The sequence below is a fragment of the Oncorhynchus kisutch genome, linkage group LG16 (genome assembly GCF_002021735.2).
Source record: "Oncorhynchus kisutch isolate 150728-3 linkage group LG16, Okis_V2, whole genome shotgun sequence".
NCBI lineage: Eukaryota > Metazoa > Chordata > Actinopteri > Salmoniformes > Salmonidae > Oncorhynchus > Oncorhynchus kisutch.
In genome coordinates, this window is record NC_034189.2 from 50594781 (window position 1) to 50622050 (window position 27270).

Consider the following 27270-nt stretch of genomic DNA (forward strand, 5'->3'; position numbering starts at 1 on the left):
ACCTGGATCAAACGCATCATTCGCATGGCGTTTTCTCTGAGACGTTTATATAATGATGAATTGATTCCTGTGGAGGTTTGAGTACATTGTGAGGGTAGTTACGAAAGGTGTTCCTGATGTAGCTACTGTTCTACAGAGGGAGGTCTCCGGACATATCAGAATGTGTTTTAAACATCAATGACCAATAGGAAAAGCCTATAGGGACTCAAGTTAGCAAGTATGGAGTATTGTGGACTGCTGTTTTTCCTTGGAACTCTTATTCACTGGAGCAATAAGTGTTAATATGTGTTTTCAGCGTTTCCTGTTCTCTGTTGTTGTTATGGTAATGCTATGTCTGTCATGCCATGGTCAGTCCTGCTATAATTGTCCCTTGCGGACAAATAAAGCATATTAAAGTGAATTGGCTTGAATAAAAGCACAGCAAGACGCTGGATGGATGAATTGGATGGATGGACTGTTAGATTAACAGAGGAATGGATGGATGGACTATTGGATTAACAGAGGAATGGATGGACTGTTGGATTAACAGAAGAATGGATGGACTATTGGATTAACAGAAGAATGGATGGACTATTGGATTAACACAGGAACGGATGGACTGTTGGATTAACAGAGGAATGGATGGAATGTTGGATTAGCAGAGGAACGGATGGATTGTTGGATTAACACAGGAACGGATGGACTGTTGGATTAACAGAGGAATGGATGGAATGTTGGATTAGCAGAGGAACGGATGGATTGTTGGATTAACAGAGGAATGGATGGATGGACTATTGGATTAACAGAGGAATGGATGGACTGTTGGATTAACAGAAGAATGGATGGACTATTGGATTAACAGAAGAATGGATGGACTGTTGGATTAACAGAGGAACGGATGGACTGTTGGATTAACACAGGAACGGATGGAATGTTGGATTAGCAGAGGAACGGATGGACTGTTGGATTAACAGAGGAATGGATGGACTGTTGGATTAACAGAGGAATGGATGGACTGTTAGATTAACAGAGGAATGGATGGACTGTTGGATTAACAGAGGAATGGATGGACTGTTGGATTAACAGAAGAATGGATGGACTATTGGATTAACAGAAGAATGGATGGACTATTGGATTAACAGAGGAACGGGTGGACTATTGGATTAACACAGGAACGGATGGACTGTTGGATTAACAGAGGAATGGATGGAATGTTGGATTAGCAGAGGAACGGATGGATTGTTGGATTAACAGAGGAATGGATGGATGGACTATTGGATTAACAGAGGAATGGATGGACTGTTGGATTAACAGAAGAATGGATGGACTATTAGATTAACAGAAGAATGGATGGACTATTGGATTAACACAGGAACGGATGGACTGTTGGATTAACACAGGAACGGATGGAATTTTGGATTAACAGAGGAATGGATGGATTGTTGGATTAACAGAGGAATGGATGGATTGTTGGATTAACAGAGGAATGGATGGACTGTTGGATTAACAGAGGAATTGGATGGAATGTTGGATTAGCAGAGGAACGGATGGATTGTTGGATTAACAGAGGAATGGATGGATGGACTATTGGAATAACAGAGGAATGGATGGACTGTTGGATTAACAGAAGAATGGATGGACTATTGGATTAACAGAGGAACGGATGGACTATTGGATTAACAGAGGAACGGATGGACTGTTGGATTAACAGAGGAATGGATGGACTGTTGGATTAACAGAGGAACGGATGGACTGTTGGATTAACAGAGGAACGGATGGACTGTTGGATTAACAGAAGAATGGATGGACTATTAGATTAACAGAAGAATGGATGGACTATTGGATTAACACAGGAACGGATGGACTGTTGGATTAACACAGGAACGGATGGAATTTTGGATTAACAGAGGAATGGATGGATTGTTGGATTAACAGAGGAATGGATGGATTGTTGGATTAACAGAGGAATGGATGGACTGTTGGATTAACAGAGGAATTGGATGGAATGTTGGATTAGCAGAGGAACGGATGGATTGTTGGATTAACAGAGGAATGGATGGATGGACTATTGGAATAACAGAGGAATGGATGGACTGTTGGATTAACAGAAGAATGGATGGACTATTGGATTAACAGAGGAACGGATGGACTATTGGATTAACAGAGGAACGGATGGACTGTTGGATTAACAGAGGAACGGATGGACTGTTGGATTAACACAGGAACGGATGGAATGTTGGATTAGCAGAGGAACGGATGGACTGTTGGATTAACAGAGGAATGGATGGACTGTTGGATTAACAGAGGAATGGATGGACTGTTGGATTAACAGAGGAACGGATGGACTGTTGGATTAACAGAGGAACGGATGGACTGTTGGATTAACAGAGGAACGGATGGACTGTTGGATTAACACAGGAACGGATGGAATGTTGGATTAGCAGAGGAACGGATGGACTGTTGGATTAACAGAGGAACGGATGGATTGTTGGATTAACAGAGGAATGGGTGGACTGTTGGATTAACAGAAGAATGGATGGACTGTTAGATTAACAGAGGAATGGGTGGACTGTTGGTTTACAGTTTTTTCCAACTGCTTACACACAAAATCTTTTCATGTCACACGATTTTTGAAACCTCTCACTCAAAGTGCAAAACTACACACCAAATATCCAAAACCATAAGATATTTCTCAGCCTTTGACTCAGTTGTCAATTGCATAAAACACTTTTTTCAAAACACTACACACAACTCTCTACCTAAAACACAAAAATATAACAGGAAGTGACTTGCTTTCCTTTTCCAAACACAACCAATCAAAATGCTACACTTCACCAGGTCACACACACACTCCTCACATGTGCAAACACTAATAGCTTAACTGATCACTAACCAATCACTGCTTTACTGTAGTATAGGCCTATAAATAGGTCAAAGGTCAGATTACCTGTTTTGAACAATGGATGCCAACAATGGACAGAGAGCAAGAGGAGTAGGAGGGAGAGGAAGAGGAAGAAGAGGACGAGAGCAAAGAAGAGAAGGAAGGAGAGCCATCTCTGATGAGATTAGGGCAACACTTGTTGATCATGTGATCAACCACGGTTTGACCATGAGAGAGGCTGGACTGAGAGTCCAGCCCAATTTGAGTCGATTTACAGTGGCGTCCATAATTCAAACCTTCAGAAATGAGAACAGGTATGCAACTATCTAATGACTATTTTAGCATTACAGTAATGTACTGTAAAATACGTATGACTGCATAGTATTGCATAAACATTTGTAACTCTAAGCCATCCATTTACTGCGCTGCATTGAATGAATGAGGTTGGTTATCATGCTGTACTACATTTTTGTGTATATTGTTTACAGTTCCTATGCTGAACACATACTGTGTTTGAATTCTGTACAGAGTGGAAAGGCAAAGACATCATGGAGGACGAGGACGCTTGTTTACAGATGTACAAGAGACTGCAATTATAAATATGGTTTTGGCCAACAATGCAATTAGGATTCGAGAGATAAGAGAGCATATCTTGAATAATGACACCATATTTAACAACATCAATGCTGTAAGCCTGTCGACCATACAACGCATCCTCCAACGGCACCGAGTGACGATGAAACAACATTACAAGGTGTCATTTGAGAGAAACTCTGACAGTCAACAATATGCGACATGACTTTGTAGACGTATGTATGCAACACTACTTCCAGTACTTCTGACATACCATATTTACTCATCTGTTTATCCTTTTGTATGTTACAGAGAGTATTGGAGCTGGATGCCCATGTAATTCGCCATGAATTTATTTATGTGGATGAGGTTGGCTTCAACCTCACCAAAACCAGGCGCCGCAGAAGAAATGTAATAGGACAGAGGGCAATTACCAATGTCCCTGGACAGCGTGGGGGTAATATAACTATGTGTGCTGCCATCACTCAAAACGGGGTCCTCCATCACAATGCCACACTGGGCCCGTACAACACCGGCCATATGCTCACTTTTCTGGATGCAATTTACACAATGCTTGTCCCTGATCCAGATCAGGAGCCTGCTAGATTTGTGGTTTTATGGGACAATATTAGGGTAGCCTAGTGGTTAGAGCGTTGGACTAGTAACCGAAAGGTTGCAAGTTTGAATCCCCGAGCTGACAAGGTACAAATCTGTCATTCTACCCCTGAACAGGCAGTTAACCCACAGGAAACCCACTGTTCCTAGGCCGTCATTGAAAATAAGAATTTGTTCTTAACTGACTTGCCTAGTAAAATAAAATAAATAAAAATATGAGTTTTCACCGGGCTGTTCTGGTCCAATACTGGTTTGCCACCCATCCACAATTTGTAGTTTTTTACCTACCCCCATATTCACATTTTCTAAATCCCATAGAGGAATTCTTCTCAGCCTGGCGCTGGAAAGTGTATGATCGCCAACCCTATGCCCGCGTGCCACTTCTCCAGGCAATGGAGGACGCATGTGGGGACATAGAGGTTGCCTCTGTCCAAGGTTGGATACACCATGCTAGGAGATACTTTCCTCGATGTTTGGCAAGAGAAAACGTATCTTGTGATGTGGACGAAGTATTGTGGCCAGACCCAGGCCGGAGAAGTAGCCGGAGAAGAGATGAAGCACTAGCTTAGCACTGGTGTAGAACATTGTATTGAAATGTAGATATAAGCCTATGAAAGACCAAAGAGCTTTAGATTTAGAACAACAGTGTTTACATGGTATATCCAAAAATGTACTATTGTGAAAGCATGTGTGTGTGTGTGTCTGTGTGTATGTAAGTGTGTGTCTGTGCATGTGTCTGTGTGTATGTCTGTGTGTGTGCATGTGTGTGTCTGTGTGTGTCTATTTATGTGTGTCTGTGTGTGTGTATTTGTGTGTATTTGTGTGTGTGTGTATGTCTGTGCAAGTGTATTTATGTGTGTGTGTGTATTTGTGTGTGTGTGTGTGTGTGTGTGTCTGTGTCTGTGTGTTTGTATATGTGTGTCTGTGCGTGTGTGTGTGTGTGTGTGTGTGTTTGAGTGTGTGTGTATGTATTTATGTGTGTCTGTGTGTGTGTGTGTCTGTGTCTGTGTGTTTGTATATGTGTGTCTGTGCATGTGTGTGTGTGTGTATTTGAGTGTGTGTATGTATTTATGTGTGTCTGTGTGTGTGTGTGTGTGTGTGTGTGTGTGTGTGTGTATTTGAGTGTGTGTATGTATTTATGTGTGTCTGTGTGTGTGTATTCGTGTCTGTGTGTATGTGTATATGTTTCTCCAAGGCTGAAGAGCAGAGCTGTTCCCACTAGACGCCCACAAATCAAAGTAAAAGAGAACTCCCAGAGTTCCCTTGCTCTCCTCTCCAGCTCAACTCAGTATAACTTAACCATTCAAGACCAGCAACGTGATAAGCAAAGCAAGCAAGCCTGATCACTTTCAGAGAACACACACACGCCGTGCAATAATAAAGAATGTATGATCGCCTGAATGATTGACTAACGCCATTAAACATTCATTGATGTTATTGAAGAAATAGCTATGGCTGGTGACGGAAAAGTGACATTTTTCTAGTAGAGCTGTCAGAGTGCGGTGAGGTATTTGTGGTAACTGGCCTTTAAATGGTTGTTATTGCGCTGTGTGTCCCTTACTCTCTTGTATGAGGATAAATGCTCCTGACCTCCTCTGTATATGCATGCAAACACGGGAGGAGACGTGTGCATAGGAATCACTAGGGCACCCGTTCTCATGGTAACAGCTTAAAACATAATAACAATCACTTGGTGGGTGCTTATGTCTGTCCTATTTCACACATGTACAAGCGTGTATTAATACGTATTTGTTGTTTTGCATTTCCCAACTCTCCTTGAGACACCCTGGGTGAGACACCCTGGGAGAGTGGGGTGAGACACCCTGGGAGAGTGGAGTGAGACACCCTGGAAGAGTGGGGTATAAACACCCTGGGAGAGTGGTGTGAGACACCCTGGGAGAGTGGAGTGAGACACCCTGGGGGAGTGGTGTGAGACACCCTGGGAGAGTGGTGTGAGACACCCTGGGAGAGTGGGGTGAGACACCCTGGGACAGTGGGGTGAGACACCCTGGAAGAGTGGGGTATAAACACCCTGGGAGAGTGGTGTGAGACACCCTGGGAGAGTGGGGTTGAGACACCCTGGGAGAGTGGTGTGAGACACCCTGGTAGAGTGGGGTGAGACACCCTGGGACAGTGGGGTGAGACACCCTGGAAGAGTGGGGTATAAACACCCTGGGAGAGTGGTGTGAGACACCCTGGGAGAGTGGGGTGAGACACCCTGGGAGAGTGGTGTGAGACACCCTGGGAGAGTGGTGTGAGACACCCTGGGAGAGTGGGGTGAGACACCCTGGGAGAGTGGTGTGAGACACCCTGGGAGAGTGGTGTGAGACACCCTGGGAGAGTGGTGTGAGACACCCTGGGAGAGTGGTGTGAGACACCCTGGGAGAGTGGTGTGAGATATGGAAGACACTGGTGTAAAGTTTAAGCTGAAGGTAGTAGACACCCTGGTGGTTAAGAGCTTTTGGTGTGAAAGCTGAGCCAACAAGGTGAAAAGCTGTCGATGGGCCGTTAGTAAGACACTTAATAACCCTGGGAGAGTGGGGTGAGACACCCTGGGAGAGTGGGGTTATGGCCAGGGTCAGCCGTTATTAACTGTGACCCTGGAGCAATTAGGGTTATTAAGTGTCTTACTAACGGCCCATCGACAGCTTTTCACCTTGTTGGCTCAGCTTTCACACCAAAAGCTCTTAACCACCAGGGTGTCTACTACCTTCAGCTTAAACTTTACACCAGTGTCTTCCAGTCTGCCCATGAGTGAACAGGCACATTAGAGAATAACAGTGTCTTCCAGTCTGCCCATGAGTGAACAGGCTCATTATTAATTAACAGTGTCTTCCAGTCTGCCCATGAGTGAACAGGCTCATTATTAATTAACAGTGCCTGGTAATAGCATCACATCATACCACATCCTAGTAATAGCATTACATCATACCACAGCCTGGTAATAGCATCACATCATACCACATCCTAGTAATAGCATTACAACATACCACAGCCTGGTAATATCACTACAAAAACACAGCCTGTTAATATCACTACAACATATCACAGTCTGGTAATAGCATTACATCATACCACAGCCTGGTAATATCATTAGATCATACCACAGCCTGGTAATATCATTACAACATACCACAGCCTGGTAATAGCACTACAACATACCACAGCCTGGTAATATCATTACATCATACCACAGCCTGGTAATATCATTAGATCATACCACAGCCTGGTAATATCACTACAACATACCACAGCCTGGTAATATCACTACAACATACCACAGCCTGGTAATAACACTACAACATACCACAGCCTGGTAATATCATTACATCATACCACAGCCTGGTAATATCATTAGATCATACCACAGCCTGGTAATATCATTACAACATACCACAGCCTGGTAATAGCACTACAACATACCACAGCATCACAAGTGTGTTGGTCAAAACTGTGGCGTTGACTTTTTACAGTTCATGCACGAACGTATGTATATCCCATATGACCTCAAGCGATGTGTGTGTAACAGGGTCGTATTATTATTATTTAAAAAATATTTTACCCCCTTTTTCTCCCCAATTTCGTAGTGTCCAATTGTTGTAGTAGCTATTTCTATCTTGTCTCATCGCTACAACTCCCGTACAGGCTCGGGTGAGACGAAGGTTGAAAGTCATGCGTCCTCCGATACACAACCCAACCTAGCCGCACTGCTTCTTAACACAGCGCGCATCCAATCCGGAAGCCAGCTTCACCAATGTGTCGGAGGAAACACTGTGCACCTGGCAACCTTAGTTAGCGCGCACTGCGCCCGGCCCGCCTCAGGAGTCGCTGGTGTGCGATGAGACAAGGACATCCCTACCGACCAAGCCCTCCCTAACCCGGACGACGCTAGGCCATTTGTGCGTCGCCCAACGGACGCGGTCTCGGCCGGTTACGACAGAGCCTGGGCGCGAACCCAGGGTCTCTGATGGCACAGCTGGCGCTGCAGTACAGCGCCCTTAACCACTGCGCCACAACAGGGTCTTACGTGACATGTGTGTGTGTGACAGGGTGTTACTTGATGTGTGTGTGTGTGTCTTACTTGATGTCACTCTCTCTGAACCTCTCCACGTCCAGGTCTTCGATGAACTTCTCTCCTTTCATCCAGTAGATGAGCGGACTGACTTCCCCGGCGAAGCCGAAGAACGCTCGGCACGTCAGGTTGACTTGACTTCCTGTGGAGACAGGAAATAGGAAATAAGGCATGGTTGTCGTGGTAAGGAAGTAATATGGTTGTGGGTAAAGCAGGGGAAAATGTCTGGGTGAGGTGAAGCCCACTAATGTAGGTCTTTCCAGTACCATGGATAATATGGGCGATTCTTATTAGATGGTGTCTCCTATTGTCTAGGTTCTAATGCACACCTCCAGACTCTCCTGCACCTTCCAACACCTACATCCTCCTGAACTCATAGACACCCGTGAATCTCCCCTACCCCCTCTGAAGTTCCCCTATACCCTCTGAAGTCCCCCTACCCCCTCTGAAGTTCCCCTCTCCCCTCTGAAGTTCCCCTATCCCCTCTGAAGTTCCCCTATCCCCTCTGAAGCTCCCCTATCCCCTCTGAAGTTCCCCTATCCCATCTGAAGCTCTCCTATCCCCTCTGAAGTTCCCCTATCCCCTCTGAAGTTCCCCTATCCTCTCTGAAGTTCCCCTATCTCATCTGAAGCTCACCTACCTCCGCTGAAGCTCTCCTATCCCCTCTGAAGCTCACCTACCTCCTCTGAAGTTCCCCTATCCCATCTGAAGCTCTCCTATCCCCTCTGAAGTTCCCCTATCCCATCTGAAGCTCTCCTATCCCCTCTGAAGTTCCCCTATCCCATCTGAAGCTCACCTACCTCCTCTGAAGCTCTCCTACCGCCTCGGAAGTGCCCATCCCTCCTCCCATTCTCTCCCACTCTCTCCCTCATGCTCCTGAACACTGATGAACCCTCTTTCACTCTCTCCCACGCACACTCCTAGCGTCCTCTACACAAAGGGTGGTTATTAGCCCAGTACCCTTATTGTTCCACCCTACCAATTAGTGTGAGTGTGAAACATGATGCACAGCGTGCATGGTGAAAGATGTTCTACACACAACAGCAATTTAGCAACATGACATCTTATTAAAATCTGTTCATATACACTCCGACAAAGAATATGACACTTTTTAAAACATTTTCTGACAAGCAAGCATTCTTAGAATGTTTGGGAACTACGTATATTAAGGCATTTGTGAAAATTCTATAGCAATATAGAATGGGAAAGCGGCCGTGCGTTTGGACAATTAATAGACACTGCAATAAATAAAACCTAACCAAAACATCTGTCCTGTCTAGGACCGGAGTCTACACAGACAGTGCACCATAGCCAATCAAAGCTACAGTAGGCCTCATGCAAACAAGCCATTTGCCACAAGGGCCTGCCATCATTCACTTTGTACTGGACTGTGTGTTTACAGGCAGTAGGACCTGCCATCATTCACTTTGTACTGGACTGTGTGTTTACAGGCAGTAGGGCCTGCCATCATTCACTTTGAACTGGACTGTGTGTTTACAGGCAGTAGGGCCTGCCATCATTCACTTTGAACTGGACTGTGTGTTTACAGGCAGTAGGGCCTGCCATCATTCACTTTGAACTGGACTGTGTGTTTACAGGCAGTAGGGCCTGCCATCATTCACTTTGAACTGGACTGTGTGTTTACAGGCAGTAGGACCTGCCATCATTAACTTTGTACTGGACTGTGTGTTTACAGGCAGTAGGGCCTGCCATCATTCACTTTGAACTGGACTGTGTGTTTACAGGCAGTAGGGCCTGCCATCATTCACTTTGAACTGGACTGTGTGTTTACAGGCAGTAGGGCCTGCCATCATTCACTTTGAACTGGACTGTGTGTTTACAGGCAGTAGGGCCTGCCATCATTCACTTTGAACTGGACTGTGTGTTTACAGGCAGTAGGGCCTGCCATCATTCACTTTGAACTGGACTGTGTGTTTACAGGCAGTAGGGCCTGCCATCATTCACTTTGAACTGGACTGTGTGTTTACAGGCAGTAGGGCCTGCCATCATTCACTTTGAACTGGACTGTGTGTTGCAACAGCGCAACTTTAGATCATTAGAACACATTCGCCAAAAGCCACAAAATACAGTTGAATAGATTTCTGCAAGTATGTAGCTAAATACCAAGAGAGTCCTCTTATATTTGGGAAGTTTACAACCCTATTGATCAAACAACCATGAAAAGGTAGGTTCTCTCTCCCTCAGTTAAACAGGTTTGTAGACATTTTTGCAAATGTATTTAAAAAACGAAACAGAAATACCTTATTTACATAAGTATTCAGACCCTTTGTTATGAGACTCAAAATTGAGCTCAGGTGCATCCTGTTTCCATTGATCATCTTTGAGATCTTTCTACAACTTGATTGGAGTTCACCTGTGGTAAATTAAATTGATTGGACATAATTTGGAAAGGCACACACCTGTCTATATAAGGTGCCGACAGTTGACGGTGCATTTCAGATCAAAAACCAAGCCATGAGGTCAAAGGAAATGTCCGTAGCGCTCCGAGACAGGATTGTTGAAGTACAGATCTGAGGAAAGGTACCAAAACATTTCTGCATCATTGAAGGTCCCCAATAACACAGTAGCCTTCGTCATTCTTAAATGGAAGAAGTTTGGAACCACCAGGATTCTTGAGGCTGTAATGGCTGCCAAAGGTCCTTCAACAAAGTATTGAGTAAAGTGTCTGAATACTTATGTAAAGGATTTATCAATTTTTTTTTTCATTTGATAAATTAGCAAACATTTGTAAAAAACAGTTTTTCCTTTGTCATTATGGAGTATTGTGTGTAGATTGAGGAGCAAAAAAAATAAGTCTGTAACGTAACAAAATATGGAAAAAGTCAAGGGGTCTGAATACTTTCCGAATGCACTGTAAACCCCCTCAAATTGTTTCAGCTAGTTGGCCGTCAAAATTGTACTGATAAACGATGGGGAATTGTAGACTTCCCGTCCTTCTGCAGCTTGCCTGCAACCAAGCACACAAGCTAACTGGCTAAAGTTGGCTAGCTTGCTACTTCCAGACACAAATGAGAGAACACCTCACTCTGACCACTTTACTCACCCTAGCAGATCGGGTTAGCTAGGCTGTTTACATGTTATCTAGAGCATTCTTGACTAACTATTACTTTTTCTGCCTACATTTACTGACAGCGGTCATATTCAGCCAGTGTAGCAAATTCATAAATGCATCAGTTATTCTGCGCTCTGACACACTCAGACAAGTGTGTGTCAGAGCTGACCCAGTCTGTACACTCCCATGGATTCTGTTTTACATGTCTAGTGATTAACTCCATGTTGACCCAGTCTGTAAACTCCCATGGATTCTGTTTTACATGTCTAGTGATTAACTCCATGTTGACCCAGTCTGTAAACTCCCATGGATTCTGTTTTACATGTCTAGTGATTAACTCCATGTTGACCCAGTCTGTACACTCCCATGGATTCTGTTTTACATGTCTAGTGATTAACTCCATGTTGACCCAGTCTGTAAACTCCCATGGATTCTGTTTTACATGTCTAGTGATTAACTCCATGTTGACCCAGTCTGTACACTCCCATGGATTCTGCTTTACATGTCTAGTGATTAACTCCATGTTGACCCAGTCTGTACACTCCCATGGATTCTGTTTTACATGTCTAGTGATTAACTCCATGTTGACCCAGTCTGTACACTCCCATGGATTCTGTTTTACATGTCTAGTGATTAACTCCATGCTGACCCAGTCTGTACACTCCCATGGATTCTGTTTTACATGTCTAGTGATTAACTCCATGTTGACCCAGTCTGTACACTCCCATGGATTCTGTTTTACATGTCTAGTGATTAACTCCATGTTGACCCAGTCTGGACACTCCCATGGATTCTGCTTATGTTCTGTTTTACATGTCTAGTGATTAACTCCATGTTGACCAAGTCTGTACACTCCCATGGATTCTGTTTTACATGTCTAGTGATTAACTCCATGCTGACCCAGTCTGTACACTCCCATGGATTCTGTTTTACATGTCTAGTGATTAACTCCATGCTGACCCAGTCTGTACACTCCCATGGATTCTGCTTATGTTCTGTTTTACATGTCTAGTGATTAACTCCATGCTGACCCAGTCTGTACACTCCCATGGATTCTGTTTTACATGTCTAGTGATTAACTCCATGTTGACCCAGTCTGTACACTCCCATGGATTCTGTTTTACATGTCTAGTGATTAACTCCATGTTGACCTGGTCTGTACACTCCCATGGATTCTTCTTATGTTCTGTTTTACATGTCTAGTGATTAACTCCATGTTGACCCAGTCTGTAAACTCCCATGGATTCTGTTTTACATGTCTAGTGATTAACTCCATGTTGACCCAGTCTGTACACTCCCATGGATTCTGTTTTACATGTCTAGTGATTAACTCCATGTTGACCCAGCCTGTAAACTCCCATGGATTCTGTTTTACATGTCTAGTGATTAACTCCATGTTGACCCAGTCTGTACACTCCCATGGATTCTGTTTTACATGTCTAGTGATTAACTCCATGTTGACCCAGTCTGTAAACTCCCATGGATTCTGTTTTACATGTCTAGTGATTAACTCCATGTTGACCCAGTCTGTACACTCCCATGGATTCTGTTTTACATGTCTAGTGATTAACTCCATGTTGACCCAGTCTGTAAACTCCCATGGATTCTGTTTTACATGTCTAGTGATTAACTCCATGTTGACCCAGTCTGTACACTCCCATGGATCCAGCTCTGTCCATTCACCTGAACTCAACCTTTACTCTGCTTCTGCATGTCTATTAATTAACCCTATGTTTTCTGTCTCAATACTTTTGGGAGAACAGTCTAGATACTGGAAAATCAACCATAGTCGTGAATTTTCACCTACAATAACAGTCATTCAAGTTCTTGCTAGCTAACCAAATGACACCTGCATCTCTAACTGTGTATAGTCACCGGAAAACGTTATGAGGGGTAAAAGTCAGTCACTCATCCACTTCTCCAATGACATGACATCCTCCTAGCAGCTAGCTAGCTAACGTTAGGCTCCATGTTTTTAGCTTGCTACATAAATAGCAAGCTACACTGCTCAAAAAAATAAAGGGAACACCAAAATAACACATCCTAGATCTGAATGAATGAAATATTCTTATTAAATTCTTATTAAATATTTTTTTCTTTACATAGTTGAATGTGCTGACAACAAAATCACACAAAAATGATCAATGGAAATCAAATTTATCAACCCATGGAGGTCTGGATTTGGAGTCACACTCAAAATTAAAGTGGAAAACCACACTACAGGCTGATCCAACTTTGATGTAATGTCCTTAAAACAAGTCAAAATGAGGCTCAGTAGTGTGTGTGTGTGGCCTCCACGTGCCTGTATGACCCCCCTACAATGCCTGGGCATGGTCCTGATGAGGTGGTGGATGGTCTCCCGAGGGATCTCCTCCCAGACCTGGACTAAAGCATCCGCCAACTCCTGGACAGTCTGTGGTGCAACAGTGGATGGAGCGAGACATGATGTCCCAGATGTGCTCAATTGGGGAACGGGCGGGCCAGTCCATAGCATCAATGCCTTCCTCTTGCAGGAACTGCTGACACACTCCAGCCACATGAGGTCTAGCATTGTCTTGCATTAGGATGAATCCAGTGCCAACCGCACCAGCATATGGTCTCACAAGGGGTCTGAGGATCTCATCTCGGTACCTAATGGCAGTCAGGCTACCTCTGGTGAGCACATGGAGGGCTGTGCGGCCCCCCAAAGAAATGCCACCCCACACCATGACTGACCCACCGCCAAACCGGTCATGCTGGAGGATGTTGCAGGCAGCAGAACGTTCTCCACGGTGTCTCCAGACTCTGTCACGTCTGTCACATGTGCTCAGTGTGAACCTGCTTTCATCTGTGAAGATGACGTCCCCACCTGTGGACATCGGGCCCTCATACCACCCTCATGGAGTCTGTTTCTGACCGTTTGAGCAGACACATGCACATTTGTGGCCTGCTGGAGGTCATTTTGCAGGGCTCTGGCAGTGCTCCTCCTGCTCCTCCTTGCACAAAGGCGGAGGTAGCGGTCCTGCTGCTGGGTTGTTGCCCTCCTACGGCCTCCTCCACATCTCCTGATGTACTGGCCTGTCTCCTGGTAGCACCTCCATGCTCTGGACACTACGCTGACAAACACAGCAAACCTTCTTGCCACAGCTCGCATTGATGTGCCATCCTGGATGAGCTGCACTACCTGAGCCACTTGTGTGGGTTGTAGACTCCGTCTCATGCTACCACTAGAGTGAAAGCACCGCCAGCATTCAAAAGTGACCAAAACATCAGCCAGGAAGCATAGGAACTGAGAAGTGGTCTGTGGTCACCACCTGCAGAACCACTCCTTTATTGGGGGTGTCTTGCTAATTGCCTATAATTTCCACCTGTTGTCTATACCATTTGCACAACAGCATGTGAAATGTATTGTCAATCAGTGTTGCTTCCTAAGTGGACAGTTTGATTTCACAGAAGTGTGATTGACTTGGAGTTACATTGTGGTGTTTAAGTGTTCCCTTTATTTTTTTGAGTATTAGCCACGTTATGACTGACTTGTGATCATTGCCCTTGCTAGTTTGATTGTATTGACATTCCCAGCCTTGGTTACATTCGTCCGTTTTTGTCCAAAATATTGAGTCATGGAAACTGAAACAGTGCATCCCGAATGGAGGCAGCAAACATTGTACCAGACCAGCTGTGATTTACAACCTGATAGCAATATTTTTGGAACTATCAAGAAATGTATTGGTGAATTATATGAATCATGTATTGAACTGCATCCATCTATTCTGCCAACAATGTCTTACTGTACGTCATGGAATGTTGAGTCAAATAGAACCTACTTTTAAAACCTCTTATCATATTGGTTTTGTAGCATAAACTGGGAATTTGATATTTTTGACTGATATTATGATTGTCTGTTTGTTTCATGTCAGCAAAGTAGTTACAACGCTGTCAGATCCACTTTAAAGCATATGGGATGTGCTATGCATATCAGATACAATGCATGCCACCCCAAAGATCAGGCTAATGCTGATGATGTGTCCGAGATTGAAGAGGCGGTTCGTGTTTAAACAACTGGTAGAGGTACTGAAACGCCATCTAACCTTAATAAAATCTCATTTATTTTCAATCAATCAAATGTATTTATAAAGCTCTTCTTACCTCAGCTGATGTCACAAAGTGCTGTACAGAAACCCAGCCTAAAACCCCAAACAGCAATGCAGGTGTAGAAGCATAAAAACCTTTACATTATACTAGACACAGAGAGATTCAGGCCTCAGGATCATACGATACCCCCTGAGATTATCAGAAAGGAGCATTGACATCAAGAGGGACATTCAAGCAACTATAACCAGCACCTATACTACTTCAAGAGCCATTTGGAGGGGAATCTCATGGACATCAGATTTTGATCATCTGTAGCAGCAGCACCTGGCTCCATCCAGCAGACAGACAGGCAGACAGGCAGACAGACACAGAGGATGTGATGTGCAGATAGACTCCAGAGGCCAGGGACTAGACTGACTGACTGACACAGTGAATGGGGCTGAGGGGTAAGCTGACACGGCTCAGGAGACAGATTCTTTCGCTGTGCTGGAGCTTTTTCTCCCCTCTCAGCTCATTTCCCAGCCATATCTTATGTGGCGGAGAGAGAGATAAGCCCAGTGTCTCTTAACTCCACCCAGCCAGCCCAGGGGACTTGGGACCCCATTCTGCCCTTTTCTCTTTATTTCTCACTCTGTTTTCTCATTTGTGCTGTGTCTTTCTTCTGCACAGGAATTCATGTGTATTACAGAAACTCTAAACAAGCGAAACATTATGTCGATCACTCTAAACCCCAGCACTACACAGCTGATTCAAATCATCAACTTATTTGAATCAGCTGTGTAGTGCTAGAACAAAAACTAAAGCTTGCTGTAAGCTAAATATTACATTTAGTGATGTGAAATTTCCCCATTACAGGCAGGCACACAGACACACACTTGTGTACATGCAATCTGGGACATAGACCGGCCAGTCTATCTCAATAGCTGTCATTGAGTGAGGCAACATTTTCTATACCAACCAACAGTAGGGCCATGTGCTGTGAGCACACAATATCCACACCGTAACCCAAAACACCATCAGAGCCAGAGAGGCTAGCCACTAGAGCCCATATTAAGCTGGACTGATCAAGGAGCGGCCATTAAAAGTATGTTGAGAAAGTCAAAGAGGTGATTCAGCATCAGTCATTAGTGTTCTCACTCATCTCATCTCATCTCCCCATCCCTCCCCCAGGGTTTGGGGCTCAGATGTCTGTGAGATGGCAGATAGCGGTGGAGGATAATTGGCAGTTCAAAGATAATAGGGATTTATTTGACCATCTCTCTCTGGCTCTGAAACGTTCCGCCATGTTGCAGCCCACTTGTCAGATTATTAGGAGCAGAAACCAGGTAAACATAAAGGGACTTGTGAATCTGGTTGATGTGTATCTTTTCCCTACATGAAATATGGTAAACGCCTCTAAACTTCAGGTATTTGGGAGACTAGGGCCAATTCAATGGCTTAGAATTGCAGGATGCACCTTGAGTGTGACAGTTAGTGTGCCCATTGAGGTGAGTTATGTGGTGGAGCAACATGGTGCAGTACCACTCCTGTCCACGAGAGGTCACTATGGAGCTACAGAGCAGGTACAGACCTGCACTGATGCAAAAAAAAGCTACGCATGTTGGTAGGTTCAGCTCTGAGAGGAATCATTATTCTCCTCTTGCAACTCCACAAATATACTGTACCTTTATTCCTGGGGGATTGGAAATCACCCCATTTTATTCTATGTAATACCACAAGTCATGCAGGCTCTAACGTACCATTATTCGTGTACGTACATAATATACTGTAAATTCCCAGCATCAGATAATGGAGATTATGCACATAATAATCACAAAGTGGGAGTACCTTTATTGACATGATAATCTAGGTAGGCCAAGATCACACTGACTACACAGAAGAACATGCACACACACACACACACACACACACACACACACACACACACACACACACACACACACACACACACACACACACACACACACACACACACACACACACACACACACACACACACACACACACACACACACACACACACACACACACACACACACACACACACACACCCTCTCTCTCCATTCCTCTTCCTCTCTCCCCCCTTCATCTCTCTCCTTCCCATCCTCTCTTTCTCCCTTTCTCATTTCCTCTCTCTCCCTCTCTCTCTCCCTCTCTCCCTCCCTCTCCCTTACTCACTCCCCCCGCCCTCTCTTCCTTATCTTCCTCTGCCTTCCTTAAGCCTCTCTTAGTCACAGTAATAAGGTAAAAAGCTGCAGCATTGGCATCCTCGCTCTGAGCGGAGGAAGGAAGCAGTCGATTCGATAGGATGCCCGATCGCCAGAGGAACACACACATACACATAGCACAAACATGCATACACAAACGCACACACTGGTCTCAATGAGCATACTGTACATGTAGGTACATGTCCAGATCATATACGCCTCAAAGAAGTACGGCCTGAGAGGCAAGTAATGAGGGCCCATGAGGTTTGTTCCAGATCATCGTATAACCCTGAGGTCTGTTCCAGATCATCATATAACCATGAGGTCTGTTCCAGATCATCGTATAACCCTGAGGTCTGTTCCAGATCATCATATAACCATGAGGTATGCTCCAGATCATCATATAACCCTGAGGTCTGTTCCAGATCATCATATAACCATGAGGTCTGTTCCAGATCATCATATAACCCTGAGGTCTGTTCCAGATCATCATATAACCATGAGGTCTGTTCCAGATCATCGTATAACCCTGAGGTCTGTTCCAGATCATCATATAACCCCGAGGTCTGTTCCAGATCATCATATAACCATGAGGTCTGTTCCAGATCATTGTATAACCCTGAGGTCTGTTCCAGATCATCATATAACCATGAGGTCTGTTCCAGATCATTGTATAACCCTGAGGTCTGTTCCAGATCATTGTATAACCCTGAGGTCTGTTCCAGATCATTGTATAACCCTGAGGTCTGTTCCAGATCATCATATACAAACACTATATAGGCCTATACTGTACTGTACTTCCTGTACTACCCCCCCTTCTTGTTCTGACTCTACTGACAGCTACTTTATTGAGGAAAAATGTACTTTCTATGCATGTGATATGTGGTCATCCCACCTAGCTATCTGAAGATTAATGCACTGTAAGTCTCTCTGGATAAGAGCGTCTGCTAAATGACTCAAATGTCAAATGTAAATGGTGGTGTTCCTCTGCTCAGATGTTGTGAGCATATACCAATGGTTGCGTGCCACGTCATCGACTGTGCCGTCGAGCACCTGATTGCTATAACATTTGATTGTGGTTAGATGATAGGTAAAATACCTATCGACATTGTAAGATCTGGCAGGCATCAGATCTGGGCAGAGGCCCACTATAAAGGCCAAGACTGTACTGTACATCCTATATGAGAAACCCAAGTCTAAGTCAAGCACTGACCAAGCATATTCCTTGTTTTGTACGTGGACTCGTCTGCTAACAGCAGAGCCGTTTGTAAGTGAGGAAGCTTTCCCTTTCTAATATAGCTGTCCTGAATAAATGACGCTTCAGTTACAATTGGAGAAAGATTTCAAAGTGAAGGAACGCTGCTTTGGAGACTTTCAGTGCCTTTGAAATCCCAACTGTAATGACATTGAAAGTGTTTTTAATCCTCCTACTCTTCCTTCATGGAGAGAGGAAGAGAATTTACTGCTGAACCATTTAAGCCCAATAACAGGGTTCAAAACAAAAGGATAATTTAATGTTCACAGCAGTCCTGCTTCTCTGACTGAGGATGTGTGTGTGTGTGTGTGCACTGTGCCTGTGTGAGTGTTTGTGTGTGTGATAGTGAGAGTGCATGTGTGTGTCCTCTGATTGACTAAGTGTGTGTGCCTGTGTGTCAGTGTGTGTGTGTGTGTGTGTGTGTGTGTGTGTGTGTGTGTGTGTGTGTGTGTGTGTGTGTGTGTGTGTGTGTGTGTGTGTGTGGCTGTGCAGAGACACACTTGGATGCATAGGGCAAATGGTTTCTCTATGCTTCTCTCAGGATTCTTTGTTGTCCTCTTTCTCCCACATTCAATTAGCCAGCTCTCTGCTGTCTCACTCATGGCCCATCCACGACTAGACACATATTTCCATTGGACCTCATTACCAAAATTGGCTGGCGTGACGTTTCTCTCATTAAGGAAACACGGTGAGTTTATGGAGCGTCACAATAGCAATAACTAAACCACCGTGCCTAGTCTAAACCATTCTGAAGAGTTCTCGGCCATGCACGGAGTAAATTGATGATTTCTACTACAGCACACAGCAGACCAGACCTGCACTCTTCATTATGGTCGTTGTTGAGATGTAACGTTAGGAGACCGTTCGAGATTTGGTTGTAAAACCGCTGTCTGTAGCACATTGAATGGTTGTGTTGATTTCCAATCAGAGGGCATGTACACTGCAATCGAAGGCGAGCTTATAGAGATCAATGTACAGTATGGATGTATGCCTGGCTGGACATAGAGGATCGATCGGGTTATACTGCACCATGGACTCTGAAGTTATAGAGAGAGTTGGAGAGAGTGAAAGAGAGAGAGAGAGAGAGAGAGAGAGAGACCACATCCAAATAATGCATGGCTGGTCGACCACAGCCTGACATTTTCAAAAGATCAACAGCCTCTCCTGCATTGATATCTTCAACAATGCAACGCACTTAAGCACAAAGGGTGATTAACACAAAAGCCCACTGCTCTAATGGATGATCATTGTACCGATATGTCAGATTCAGATATGGAACAGAACACTAATAATAATAGTAATAATAATGGATTGGATTTATATAGCTCCATTTTACCAGTCAAAGCGCACTACGACTCTCATCTGAGACCAGGTCATTGCTTAACTCGCTAATGAAGTGTTTTGATGCTAACCAATCGGTAACCATCAATACTTATTTTATTAATTTCGACAACACACATTTTGTTTACCCTACATTTCTTTAAGAAATTCCACTCCACCACTTCAAGGACGAGTGTCCCCTCTACAATGTTGACTCCATCCAGGGTCGACAGACAGGCAGGGGTGAAAGAGCTCACTCAAGGAGAAAAGGGAATCGCTATCAGCCCATCTGCACATTCACTGAGCATTCACTATAAACTCCGGACACCTCTGGCTTTAGCCAGGCCCACAGGAAGGCCTGGAGAATTCCTAAGCAGCGCTCGGAGGGGAGCGTTACTGAAGCAAGGCCAGACAGAGATCTAGACACAGTACAACACAGTGGGGTCCTTCAGGCACTGCTGGGTCAGACTCTGTGGGCCCCACTCGCTCAGTGTAAAAGTTTCCTCCCCGTAGGCACAGATCTAGGATCAGTTTTACCCACCCCTTAATCCTCACCTTAACCATTAGGGGAGAAATGACCCAAACGGACCTTACATCAGTGCTGAGGGGTGACCTCATCTGACTTCCCTAACCCCAAAAACTACTTGGCAGCCATCCAAACCTCCATGGCCAAGCTCCGAGTCAGTCCCTGTATGGTCCAGTGGAGCGAGGAGGCTGCGAGTGGAGCCAGGCTAGCCAGAGATGGCTCACTGCCTACCCAGGGATGGCTCACTAAGCCCAGGCTGTGTCCCACACCTCCAGCCCCTGACTCCCTGGGCCCTGAAAGTCCATCTAATGACAGACCAACAGCATAGTGCTGTAGTGTAGCTCGTAGGCTATACTCTAGGTGCTTTTCCCAGGGCTTTGGCCATTGTGTGGAGGATCAATGGGACATGTGAGTAGAATGTGGAGGAGGGTTGTCTGAGTCGGTGAAGCGAGGACTTTGATGGGTGGAGGGGCTGTAGAAGCCAAAGGAGAAATGTTGCTCCTTATCCCCACAAATCCCTGTCGAAGGAGGGAGAGGGGAATCAATGTCTCTCTCTCGCTTTTTCCTCTTTCTATCTCCCTCTCTCTCGTTCTCTCTCTCAGGATAATTTCCCTCTGCTTTAGGATATGAGAGTAGAGAGGGCTGACACAGTTTGCCGTGGCCTCAGAGGCGACTGTGCGTGTTGACACTCAGGAGCACAGACTTCCCGTCTGCTGTCCTCCAGCAACCAGGGCTACATTATGGATGCAGATTCAGGAGTGTAACAAACAAAGGGGCCAGACGTGTGCTGGTGCAGTGGCTGGGGAGTAGGGACTCTGCAGTAGCCCGGGCTACAGGAACAGGTTCCAGTCATACCAGACGCTATCCTATCGGAGAGAAGAGCTTGGAACCCCTGACCAGACCAAATGGATTCAATGAGGAAGTGAAACGACCAGTAAGGAGAAGGACAAGGACACAGTAATTCGAACTCTGTGACCCAAAAGGGGTATAGTGCCCGCTGTCTTCATTTGTCTCAACTTTTTTTTATTTTTTATTTTTTTTATTTCACCTTTATTTAACCAGGTAGGCTAGTTGAGAACAAGTTCTCATTTGCAACTGCGACCTGGCCAAGATAAAGCATAGCAGTGTGAGCATACAACAAAGAGTTACACATGGAGTAAACAATTAACAAGTCAATAACACAGTAGAAAACAAAGGGGGGGTCTATATACAATGTGTGCAAAAGGCATGAGGAGGTAGGCAAATAATTACAATTTTGCAGATTAACACTGGAGTGATAAATGATCAGATGGTCATGTACAGGTAGAGATATTGGTGTGCAGAAGAGCAGAAAAGTAAATAAATAAAAACCGTATGGGGATGAGGTAGGTGAAAAGGGTGGGCTATTTACCAATAGACTATGTACAGCTGCAGCGATCGGTTAGCTGCTCAGATAGCTGATGTTTGAAGTTGGTGAGGGAGATAAAAGTCTCCAACTTCAGCGATTTTTGCAATTCGTTCCAGTCACAGGCAGCAGAGTACTGGAACGAAAGGCGGCCAAATGAGGTGTTGGCTTTAGGGATGATCAGTGAGATACACCTGCTGGAGAGCGTGCTACGGATGGGTGTTGCCATCGTGACCAGTGAGCTGAGATAAGGCGGAGCTTTACCTAGCATAGACTTGTAGATGACCTGGAGCCAGTGGGTCTGGCGACGAATATGTAGCGAGGGCCAGCCGACTAAAGCATACAAGTCGCAGTGGTGGGTGGTATAAGGTGCTTTAGTGACAAAACGGATGGCACTGTGATAGACTGCATCCAGTTTGCTGAGTAGAGTGTTGGAAGCCATTTTGTAGATGACATCGCCGAAGTCGAGGATCGGTAGGATAGTCAGTTTTACTAGGGTAAGCTTGGCGGCGTGAGTGAAGGAGGCTTTGTTGCGGAATAGAAAGCCGACTCTTGATTTTGATTTTCGATTGGAGATGTTTGATATGAGTCTGGAAGGAGAGTTTGCAGTCTAGCCAGACACCTAGGTACTTATAGACGTCCACATATTCTAGGTCGGAACCATCCAGGGTGGTGATGCTAGTCGGGCATGCAGGTGCAGGCAGCGACCGGTTGAAAAGCATGCATTTGGTTTTACTAGCGTTTAAGAGCAGTTGGAGGCCACGGAAGGAGTGTTGTATGGCATTGAAGCTTGTTTGGAGGTTAGATAGCACAGTGTCCAAAGACGGGCCAAAGACGGGCCATCCAAAAACTTTCACATGTAATGTATCTTTGACGGCAGTTTTTAAATTCTCTCTATGTGATTCTATTTTTGAAGAAAGTCCTCAAAAGGAATAAAGGAATGACCTTTGAGGTTCGCTTCTCCATGACTTTGATTAGGCCCAAATTTCATAATCACTGACCATTCTGACTTCTAAATCCAAATCCATGACCTTCTAATTTCTTCTGCCCTCGGCTCTTCTGATGGTTGACTGAAATTGCAGCAAAAGCGTCTTGGCATCACGAATCAATTTGCTGGTCCCATCACCACCCTTTCCTGCTGCATACAGACAGAATCACACCATCGACCCCTTTAAATTGTCCCTCTAGGGCCTCTGTACTGTAGTCTCCCCCAGTGTGGAGAAGTAGCTCTCCTCCCATCCCTCCCTTCCTCCTCTAGGTGACATTTGTATAACCATCCAATTCAGCTAATCACACGGTAGCAGTTTAGAGCCTTTTCAACTATATAGATACCTCTTTATGTGTGTGCTGTGCTGTGCTGTGCTGTGCAGTCCGCCGCTGCACCGCGGACTTTGACAATTCAGATAACCTTGTGTTTCTTAAAAAAATTGCTTGTCTTAAAAATCCTAGGCATTTAAGCCGCCGTTCGCAATCCATTTCATTAAAACAATAGGATAAATTACAAGCAAGGCTATCGAGGGAGTGAGAAGTAAACCGGACGCAGCTAAATTATGACCTTGCGCCGGAGTCGAGAGAACATTTTAAGGGGATATCATGACACATGCATAAATTTAAGGCCAGAAGTGCTGATGTGTCAATCATTCGCCGTCCCAGAGGGCATTGCGCCAGACAGGTCCATATTTCATGCTCCGTGGGAGCCGCTATATGTACATTCATGTGGGCATGGGAAACAACTGAAACGTATGTTACAGATCTTGTATGATCTTTGTGTTGCCTCAAGGTGAGATGGAATCACATAACATTGCATTATAATAGTACATGTCAATCACAATATATCACAGTATGGTTACAATATCACTTCTATGAGGCCTATGTACTGACCGCCTAATCAATATATTTTCATAAGGTATAATGAAAAGAGAGTTTTGAGAAGGAAAGATAACGTTTTTGAAAACTTCTCCTTGTGTAATCCTCTTGGTCCCTGAAGATGCTTGTGAGTAACACCATTCTGTTTATGCGTAAGCCTCAAAACATTCCAAATCCATAGTTTCATTAAGCCCTAATCTGTCAACAGTCTCACATTTCAGCATGACTTCCAATATAATCTTTCCTACTTTCCCCAAACCCTGGTAATCAATTCTGATGAGTCCCTGACAGGAGGATGACATGAGAGAAAAGGTTATACTGTGTGTGTGTGTGAGAGAGAGAGAGAGAGAGAGAGATCTAAGTAAGACAGCGAGATGTGTAAGAGAACATGTCTGAATATGTGTGTGTGTATAAAGGTGGCCCAGCTAGGGTGACAGCACAGGGAGCATGCTGATGAGCTCTCCCCGAGCACTGATCGTATTATCTCTCCCCCTTTTCTCCCTCCCTCTCCCTTTCTCGCTCTCCTTCTCTCTGCAGGTATTAGGCCTCCTATCCCAGTGACTGACACTTTCCTCAATCACGGCTACAGTATTTACATTCATAATGACCGTGGCACCCTGCCTGGACCAGTGGGAGCTGTCACAGCGCACCCTGAGTCATTTGAGTCGACGCACCATAACTTGGACAGACTGGCTCTGACAATAACATTTTCAACAGTGGCCTTGTCACAAAAAGACCATTTTAATGACGCAGGCTACCTACTGCAACACTTAACCAGATTGACTCAGGATAGCTTCAATCATATTTTCTAAAAGAGAGGAAGAGGGGAGAGATGGGGGTTCCGTCTGTAGGAAGTACCATAGTGTTTGACGGACGAATGGATGTGTGGAGCTGTCAGGATTGGGATGTGTCCCACTGGGCCTGCTCTTGCACTGCACCCTGGGATACTGGGGTGACTGGTTGGGATCCACACTGAGTCTGTAAATGACAGGAGGATGGAGATGGGTTCCCACTTTGAATGCGGATTGGTTCAGAGTGGTGCAGTGGTGGGGGGTGGGACGGGGACCCCATGCTGTGGATCAATGGTGCAGGGAGACAGATACAGGACTGCAGAGTGGGTTATATGGAAATGGACTAGTGAGAACACTACAGTACATAAAATATAGATTTTATCCTATAATGTGAGATAATTATGAACCTCAATATACTGTAATGTAAACTCACTCACTTTTGTACATCGCCTTGGTCCGTACAATTTAACTTATGATGTTGTGTGGGGAAGCTAAACTAATGCGTGATAGTGAGAAGGGGAGATGTTGTGTGGGGAAGCTAAACTAATGGGTGATAGTGAGAAGGAGAGATGTTGTGTGGGGAAGCTAAACTAATGCGTGATAGTGAGAAGGAGAGATGTTGTGTGGGGAAGCTAAACTAATGCGTGATAGTGAGAAGGAGAGATGTTGTGTGGGGAAGCTAAACTAATGCGTGATAGTGAGAAGGAGAGATGTTGTGTGGGGAAGCTAAACTAATGCGTGATAGTGAGAAGGAGAGATGTTGTGTGGGGAAGCTAAACTAATGCGTGATAGTGAGAAGGAGAGATGTTGTGTGGGGAAGCTAAACTAATGCGTGATAGTGAGAAGGAGAGATGTTGTGTGGGGAAGCTAAACTAATGCGTGATAGTGAGAAGGAGAGATGTTGTGTGGGGAAGCTAAACTAATGCGTGATAGTGAGAAGGAGAGATGTTGTGTGGGGAAGCTAAACTAATGCGTGATAGTGAGAAGGAGAGATGTTGTGTGGGGAAGCTAAACTAATGCGTGATAGTGAGAAGGAGAGATGTTGTGTGGGGAAGCTAAACTAATGCGTGATAGTGAGAAGGAGAGATGTTGTGTGGGGAAGCTAAACTAATGCGTGATAGTGAGAAGGAGAGATGTTGTGTGGGGAAGCTAAACTAATGCGTGATAGTGAGAAGGAGAGATGTTGTGTGGGGAAGCTAAACTAATGCGTGATAGTGAGAAGGAGAGATGTTGTGTGGGGAAGCTAAACTAATGCGTGATAGTGAGAAGGAGAGATGTTGTGTGGGGAAGCTAAACTAATGCGTGATAGTGAGAAGGAGAGATGTTGTGTGGGAAAACTGCTTTTTCCCCTCGATCTGTCCAACTTATCACCTTATCGCCTCTGAAATGTAAATAAAACACTATAAAGAGTTTATATAATGTGTCATACCTATTGTGTCATACCTACCTACATACCTATTGTGTCATACCTACCTACATACCTATTGTGTCATACCTACCTACATACCTATTTGAAGGTTTGTGTCGAATTTGAATGGGGTTTTTAGGGCGGTGCTAAAGTGATCTTCAGAAGTAAACAGCGGCTTTGAGAATCATGATCGCTTCCAGTGATTACGCAAAAAAAGGACTAGGTATCCCCCCCTTTACCCCGTCACTGTCCATTTCCTGTTTCTAAAGGATGAGAGAAGGTGGAGAGAGATTGTAAGACAGAAATAGTTGCTTTATGCGTGCTGTACGTTACGGCATGATACGTCAATATGTAGCGGAGGGTCCGTTTTTTCAGAATTTCTCCAACACTATGGAGCCATTACCATGTCGATCAACGCTTGAATAGAAACGTAGTTCACACCCCAGATTTTGAAGTCAACACAGTCCCATTAGTTTTCTTTGCAGCCTCGTTTGAATGTCGCGGTTGCGCACATTTGTACGGAATGGGGTGAGTTTACGTTACATAAAATATCAATGTTATCCTATACTGTGAGAAGACTGTTAACCTCAAGTTCTAGTCAGAAATGAACAGTACATAAAATACACAATGTATATACGAATCAGAAGAATATTTATGAATTACATACATTTATGCAAATGCTTATACGACGGAACTACACATATGCAAATTAGATTTATATAGTCAGCCAACCAGTCAGACAGCCAGCCAACCAGCCAGCCAGCCAACCAGCCAGCCAGCCAGTCAGACAGCCAGCCAGCCAGCCAGTCAACCAGCCAGCCAGCCAGCCAGTCAGACAGCCAGCCAAACAGCCAGCCAGCCAGTCAGACAGTCAGTCAGCCGCATTGCAACAGTAAACTGTGGAAGTCATCATGTGGAAGTTAATCTATCTCTGGATAGTGAGGCTGTAATACTAAAGCTCATGAGGAATTACGGAGAGATTTCCAGAAAAGCTGCTGGCAGCAATTTCTCTGTCTTTTTATTAGCCAAGATGTGCAATTTGTGCTAGTGCTTAATGTGACAGGATTTGTCTTGTTTGCCATATGATTCGGGACAGACATGAAGGCTGGGAGGCTAGGTCTGGGAGGGCTCCAGGGATAGACATGGACGCTGGGAGGCTAGGTCTGGGAGGGCTCCAGGGATAGACATGGACGCTGGGAGGCTAGGTCTGGGAGGGCTCCAGGGATAGACATGGACGCTGGGAGGCTAG

At 44.8% G+C, this 27270-nt stretch overlaps 1 protein-coding gene across 2 annotated transcripts in view; it reads right to left on the reverse strand.

Moving 5' to 3' along the window:
- The window catches only part of LOC109906797 (interleukin-1 receptor accessory protein-like 1-B), a 430365-nt gene that overhangs the window by 70687 nt on the left and 332408 nt on the right, over positions 1–27270 (reverse strand). For both annotated transcript variants that reach the window (XM_031792874.1, XM_031792873.1), the window contains exon 7: positions 8130–8262. In XM_031792874.1, the coding sequence (XP_031648734.1) occupies positions 8130–8262 (133 nt within the window). The remainder of the gene's footprint in view (positions 1–8129; positions 8263–27270) is intronic.